General features: G+C 35.0%; 1 protein-coding gene across 1 annotated transcript in view; it reads left to right on the plus strand.

Moving 5' to 3' along the window:
* The window catches only part of LOC106460821 (synaptotagmin-7-like), a 48,029-nt gene that overhangs the window by 32,071 nt on the left and 7,861 nt on the right, over window positions 1-8,097 (plus strand). Inside the window, exons 2-4 of the mRNA XM_013920568.2 lie at window positions 1,314-1,761; window positions 3,300-3,520; window positions 5,434-5,595. Of these exons, the coding sequence (XP_013776022.1) occupies window positions 1,380-1,761; window positions 3,300-3,520; window positions 5,434-5,595 (765 nt within the window). The 5' untranslated portion in view covers window positions 1,314-1,379. The remainder of the gene's footprint in view (window positions 1-1,313; window positions 1,762-3,299; window positions 3,521-5,433; window positions 5,596-8,097) is intronic.

Here is an 8,097-nt window from a genome sequence, read left to right on the forward strand (position 1 = left end):
TCTCGACCACCCACATCTTTGGCTTCTGCGTTTGAAATGAGGTTATTCTCGACCACCCACATCTTTGGCTTCTGCGTTTGAAATGAGGTTATTCTCGACCACCCACATCTCTGGCTTCTGCGTTTGAAATGAGGTTATTCTCGACCACCCACATCTTTGGCTTCTGCGTTTGAAATGAGGTTATTCTCGACCACCCACATCTCTGGCTTCTGCGTTTGAAATGAGGTTATTCTCGACCACCCACATCTCTGGCTTCTGCGTTTGAAATGAGGTTATTCTCGACCACCCACATCTTTGGCTTCTGCGTTCGAAATGAAGTTCATTAATCTTTACAACCATCACTAGATTTACATTAATACGATTACTGAGTACGACGATGCCTTCATCGGGATCTGGGAGGATCAGGCACCTATGTTTTGTTGTACTGATAAAATGGTGAACATCACACAAAAGAGGGTGTTGATATCATTTAAATTCACTGTGTAATTTCAATACCCCTATTAGGAACATGTCCATTCATGTTCGACGTTCACCATTTGCACTGGTATATAGTTTGCTGTATTAGTCCCATATTCTCCAGTGCTTATTCATTTTGTAGCATATCTTATATGTATTGACATATATATACCCTTTTCCATACACAATGTATACACTACACAAATGATATATTAGGTACATCTAGCAGAAGGTGGCTTATAATAATACATATTTATGGGTGAGAGGTACTTAGGCTCATTTTCATCATGTATGATATAGCGATCCAGCGTGCGTAGTAATTCATTCTTACGTACGTTTTTCTGGAAATAAGTGTACGATCTGTTGAAACGTCTATTCGACTGCCTGTAATTCTGTTGGCTTTAAATGACGTGGCACTTTCTGATTGGCTTGATGACAACCACTTACAGTGTAAACAATCGACACGTGATAGTCCCGATTGCAGTTCAGTTTCACGCGATAAAAGGGTGGCATCCCCACGGTGTTTACTTTTTATGCCCCTTTTCCTCACCGCTACCATAACTATTGTCCATATTGTGCTTCCACCCCCAATCTACCACTGATGCTCCCTGAACAAACGTTAACTTGATAAAATTGAGAGAATGCTGATTGTTATAGATTTTAATATATATCGAATCTAACAGATTGTGAAATATACTTTTATTGACGTATTTAAATGTTGCAAACTAAGTAAGGAGCATGTAAAATGAAAACTAAGTAAATTGAAAGTTTTAGGTGAATGTATCACAGCAACTTACTATAGTAAACGTTTTATAAATCCAATATTATAATATTTTGTTAATTTTGCTGTTTTTCAGAGAGAAGAAATTTCGTTTGAAGCGATAATCCCATTTCCTAACAAGAAAAAACTTTATTATAGCGTTATGACGTCATCAAGTATGGGTGGTCTTTCAAACGCAACCTCTACGGCTGTATACGTCTGTATTTCTTTGTTTCTTGCGATTTTGATTGGAGTCCTCTTTTACGTTCTTTGCTCGAAACGCTACAAGTTAAACTGGTTCGAGAAATTAAATCTTACTGCTGCAGAAGAAACCGAGAAAGTTCTACCTTCAACATCTACCGAAACAGGAAGTATTAGTAGTGCAACGGAAGTGACGCAGTTGACGACAACACCTTCTAGTGTTTCCAGGTTTTTCCGGCCTCAAGGTCTGGATGGGTCACCAGGTGTCGCTTCAGGAAACTTCTGGGTTCCTTATAGCGTGCATAAAGAAGGCGCTGTGGATGAAATAGCTGCAGATTATAGCGGTAAGATAAAATTAAACAAACGTTCCTTCCTGATGACTTGCAATGGTTATTAACTTTTATTAACTATTAACCCGTGGTGGGCAGAGCACAGATAGCCTTTTGTGTAGCTTTGTGCTTAACTACAAACAAAGAAATCTTTTTATTTGTACATTTCTGTCCTTCGTGAATACCATTTTCAATAAATAACAAAGAAATCTTTTTTTTTTTCGTACATTTCCGTCCTTCGTGAATACCATTTTCAATAAATAACAAAGAAATCTTTTTCTTTGTACATTTCCGTCCTTCGTGAATACCATTTTCAATAAATAACAAAGAAATCTTTTTTTTTGTACATTTCCGTCCTTCGTGAATACCATTTTCAATAAATCTCAAAGAAATCTTTTTTTTTGTACATTTCCGTCCTTCGTGAATACCATTTTCAATAAATCTCAAAGGTATTGGATCATTTCAATTTCCTAGAACAAATAGTACATGGATATCGTGTATCAATCATACGATCGATTAATGTGAATACAAGTGAGCTAATAGACAGTCATTGAATCGTTTGATTCATTAATTGTTGTTAACTGATTAACTCTAGCCCCATTACTTCAACCCAACGTGTAATAAATCTTCGTTTACTGAACCTTAGAAAAATAACAACAAAAGCATTAATCCTATATTTACTTGAGAGAGAGCCTTCTGGCTAGCGCAGATCTGAAACTTAGTCCGTAATGTTTTATACAGATGCAGTCCGTTAAAACGCCTTTCAAATAATAATCATATAATAACTGAAATTGGAACTTTTAATATGCAGCTGCACCGGTCCTGTTCACAGATGGACGTTTCGCGAATTGCAGTTGTGAGTATCAGTCGGGCCCCAGCGTCCCAAAAATGTTAATTTGTGTGCCTTTGACCAGGTGTTACTAGCTTCTGAATAGGCTTTTCAAATAAATACGCACCTACCAATGGCATGATAAGTGAATATTTTCTCCGGAAATGTTAACATTAGAAGTTGTGGTATAATCTCACTTTCTCCCCCTCCCCCTCCAGTGGCACGACGGTATGTCTGCGAGCTTACAACGCTAGCAACCAGATTTCGGTATCCGTGGTGGGCAGAGCACAGATAGCCCATCGTGTAGCTTTGTGCTTAATAACAAACAAACACTTCTTTGGTGTTTTACGAGAGCAGCATGAAGATTAAAAGGTAAACCGAAAACTCATGATAAACGAGGTTTTTGAAAAGATGGAGTCCTCCCGGTGAGATAGCGATAAGTTACGAACTTATGACGCTAAAATCCGAGATTCAATACCCCGCGGTGGACACAGCAGATAGCCCAATATGGCTTTGCTTTAAAACAAATAAATAAACCAATTAGATAAGAACGAAATTGGAAGCAATATATTCTGAAACCAGTGTTTGCATTTATGTAAACTTCGTATACGAGTTTTTGTAGTTTGATTTCTTATTTATTGTTCTATTTTAAAACAAAAAAGTTTTTTTTTTAATCTAGAAGTTTTGTCACCAATAGTATGAGTATTTCCCATATTATCTTAAGGTGAGAGCGTTCCTGGTACTCCACTCACTCCTTTGGGAACCAAGATTTCTCCGTTTCTCCTATCTCAAACAGGATCTTCAACTGCTGAACGGGGAGTTTCACCTCTGATTAAGTACGTTCAACCATCACCACTCCCCTCAAGTCCAGTAAGATCACGGTTGACTTCCATGTATACCAAGCTGGATCACACTAAGTTTAATACCGCGATGTATCAAACAGAGGTAAGTTATTCAACCATCACCCCTCCCCTCAAGTCCAGTAAGATCACGTTTGACTTCCATGCATACCAAGCTTGATCACACTAAGTTTAATACCGCAATGCATCAAACAGAAGTAAGTTATTAAACCATTACCACTCCCCTGAAGTCTAGGAAGATCACGGTTGACGTTATGTATGCCAAACTGGATCACACTAAGTTTTATCTTGCGATATATCACGTAGAGTTAAGTGTAATGGGTTCTGATGCTCCATACGAAGAAAGAACTGAAATTCTAAACTACAAAACTAGGGAAAATAAAGGAAATAAAACTTTCAACAGTTTCAAACTGGAGCAAATACGTTATTCCAATATTTCCAAGGAAGTAAAGGGTAATATTCAAATGTAAAAAAAGTAGGAAAAATAATGTACAAGAAAAAGAGAGGGGCCGTTTTTGAAACTATATTAATTACATGTATATTAATGTGACCAAATCAGATAAATACTGTGTCAGAAAAGTACCAAACAGAAGTAGGGGAAAGGGAGGTAATTTCCTTTTGGTAAAAGAGCCACCCCCATGTATCATACTGATGGACGGACGCGAAAATAAACGAGCAAAACCTGACATATTTTTGAACAACTTTAATTTTATGTATACATTTTGAATTTTTTTATGGATACAAGGTAAATATTTGAAGATATTTCAGTTGAGTTGATTTCAAACAGTGAGTCGAATAAACCGTTTATGCTCACTTTCCAGTTGTTTTACTACAAACCAATGACTTATATTTCCGCAATAAGCTTTGACCGCAATGTACGTCATTGCCCCCACACTAATATACCCATGTTCTTTTGCGCCATTGTCCTAGATAATACGCAACTTGCGCACGGCTTCCCGATACCTGCCTGGAACACTTAAATGATGATTTAACTTATTTAAATGCAGCATCTATTTTAAATTGCAGTTGTGATGAATTATATGGGAGCCATTTTACCTCATCTTTGGGGACCGTTTTATCCAACCTTCTAAGCAAATGGCCCCAACCATAATGAATGCTTTTTCGATTTTTTAAAAAGCTCTATATGCAGTCTTTGTGTTAACTAGAAATTAAATTTGGTTGTAGGAGAATTCATATATTTTAGCGTTCCATATTCGCTGCTGACTGCAGTACCTGATGCATGTCAACTATTGAAGGTCTTACCAACCAAACAAACGACTACAAGTTCTTCTTGCTAGATATAATCCAGAAAAGAAGATGGACTTTTTACGAGGAATAATAGCTCATAACTTGCATCACTTTTAATAATTTTTATAAATGTTATTTTTATTGTTAATTATTTTTTGACACTAATAAACTATTACAGAGAGTGAAATTACCGGTCACCAATTTTATAATAAAACAGGTCTCATTTCAAAACCTTTTGATTTAAGAAGACATTCATCATAATTGGTAAAAACCGCATTCAAAGTTAAGATGGCCGTTTTATTCCATCTTCGTATAACAATGAAACCAGTGTCACTTTTTTTTTAGCAAATTGATACGAAAAAAATTTATATTCTAACATTGTTAAAGTATTAGACGTAGATAGCCTGGGATTATTATACTTGTACATTGAGATTAATATTTAAACAATGAAAATGAGGAATAAAATAACACAACGTACACGTTTTCACCTTCTTAGTTAGGAAGAATGACGCTTCAAAGTGCCGTGAATTAAATATTTAATAGTAAAACCACTTATGAATGATATAAGTAACTTCACCTATACTAAAATCTTGCCCTTTAAATAATATTATCAAAATAACGTGATTTAAAATAACCTTTAAATTTTAGTGTACAACTAAAAATATCAACAAAAAAATCTTACTTAAATTGGAAATTTTGTTATGGGTGAAACTGACTTCTAAGCCAAAACTATCTTCATTATTATTATAGGAAGCAGCGTCTCCTAGCGATACAAATAATGACAACTCAAGAGGTTCACTTCAATTTTCTGTGGTTTACAACACACAATTTTCTTTGCTGTGTGTTCGACTAATCCAGATACGTGACTTAATACCAAGTGATTTTAGTGGAACGGCTGATCCTTACGCAAAGGTAAAAAAAAACACCAACAGAGAAGGAAAGAAACAGAAAGCTTAAATGTAAAAGGTCAATAATGTATCCCGAAAAGACAATTTCGCCAATTTTGATGAAAATATAAAATTTCGAACATACTTTATAAGAAAGAAAACCTCAAAGAAAGAAATAATAATATAGATAATGATGTGTATAAAACGTAGGTTAAACTAAGAGTTTCAAAGTGGAAGTTAGGCCTATGGATTCATATTGAAAATAAAGTGATACATCTTTGTTGGCTAAATAATAATATACATAATGATGTGTATAAAACGTAGTTTAAACTAAGAGTTTCAAAGTGGAAGTTAGGCTTGTGGATTCATATTGAAAATAAAGTGATACATCTTTATTGGCTAAATAATAATATACATAATGATGTGTATAAAACGTAGTTTTAACTAAGAGTTTCAAAGTGGAAGTTAGACCTATGGATTCATATTGAAAATAAAGTAATACATCAATGTTGGCTATATAATAATATACATAATGATGTGTATAAAACGTAGTTTTAACTAAGAGTTTCAAAGTGGAAGTTAGGCTTGTGGATTCATATTGAAAATAAAGTGATACATCTTTATTGGCTAAATAATAATATACGTAATGATGTGTATAAAACGTAATTTAAACTAAGAGTTTCAATGCCGAAAGTGGAAGTTAGACCTATGGATTCATATTGAAAATAAAGTGATACATCTTTGTTGGCTAAATCGGAACAACATCGGTTTTGGTATTCCTGTACCTGCACTTTTCGTTGATACATTAATAGCATGTAATCCTTTATTAATTCGCCTTGTCTGTTTGTAATTTAGTTGCTTGTTTTTTGCTATCCAGATCAAACTCGGCGAGTGGACTTGAGGTCGCCTGTTTTTTGTTGTTTTTTTTTTTCTGTATGGAGTACCCCTTCTATTACAATATCCATTATTAGCTAAGATTTTATGCTATTCTAATTGGTATAACATAAACAAAAAGTAGTATAATAAAATTTTGAATGTAAGACACTAAAACCTTGTGTCATGCGCAGTAAACGGTACACGGAGCGATAGGGTTAATGGGGTAACAAAGAGGCTAAAACGCGCCCAAAAGGTCACTCGGCATGATAGTGTGTATAGGAATGGGTTTTTGGGTCAATGACCCCGAATATTGCATCGAAATTTGTGTTCCTAGCCCCTCTTTGGGCTCTAAGCGATACCACGTTTGAAACTGTATTCATACCCTTCTCACGATCTAGTGGGACCAAACGTGACATTCGTGCTCAGATACCACAGGTACGTAATTTAATGATGTTCATTTTCGCACATGAACCCCTTGGGGTAGCTAAAGAAGTAACTGGGGTAATTGAAGAGCTTTATCAGTACGTTGGAGCTCCGCAGCGGAACGCGGGTACTTTATAGATACGCGAATGTAATGTGATCATTGACGTTTTTTACATTAAACTAATTATTGTTATAGTTTTTATATTATAAGTATTGGATGATGTATTAACAAAAAGATATGCCAGCTTCTCTTGAAAGATAAACCTGTAAAACATCTTGTTGAGAAAAATAAAAGATATGCTAGCATCTCTTGAAAGATATACCTGCTGTAAATCCTGTAAAACATCTTGTTGAGAAAAATAAAAGATATGCTAGCATCTCTTGAAAGATATACCTGCTGTAAATCCTGTAAAACATCTTGTTGAGAAAAATAAAAGATATGCTAGCATCTCTTGAAAGATATACCTGCTGTAAATCTTGTAAAACATTTTGTTGAGAAAAATAAAAGATATGCTAGCATCTCTTGAAAGATATACCTGCTGTAAATCCTGTAAAACATCTTGTTGAGAAAAATAAAAGCGAGTGTTTGTTTGTAGTTAAGCACAAAACTACACAATGGGCTATCTGTGCTGTGCACACCACGAGTATTGAAAGCCGGTTTCTGGCATCATAAGTCCACAGACTTACCGCTAGGGTCAAAAGAAAAGGGAAGCAACGGTATACAGTTGCAGAAATCAATGTATTTTTATTTTCTATTATGTTTAAGTTTTCTGACTTGCTTAAAACTTAAATTTTTGCAAATCACACGGATTGGTTTTAAGAAAAAGTAGCCCACTAGTTAAAATATTCTGAATCATGTAGTTCCTGTAAAAAAATAAAAATAAAAAAAGAACATTTATTCTTTTATATCGCTTGCACTACCAAAGGCGATAAACGCTTATTCTAGTTCCTGGTTGTTTGGAAAATGCTCAGTTCTGATTACTACACAGTGATATTTGCTATTATAAACATTTATTCTAGTTCCTGGTTGTTTGGAAAATGCTCAGTTCTGATTACTACACAGCGATATTTGCTATTATAAACACTTATTCTTGTTCCTGGTTGTTCGGAAAGTGCTCAGTTCTGATTACTACACAGCGATATTTGCTATTATAAACACTTATTCTTGTTCCTGGTTGTTTGGAAAATGCTCAGTTCTGATTACTACACAGCGATATTTGCTATTATA

This window comes from Limulus polyphemus, unplaced genomic scaffold, assembly GCF_000517525.1.
Source record: "Limulus polyphemus unplaced genomic scaffold, Limulus_polyphemus-2.1.2 Scaffold36, whole genome shotgun sequence".
NCBI lineage: Eukaryota > Metazoa > Arthropoda > Merostomata > Xiphosura > Limulidae > Limulus > Limulus polyphemus.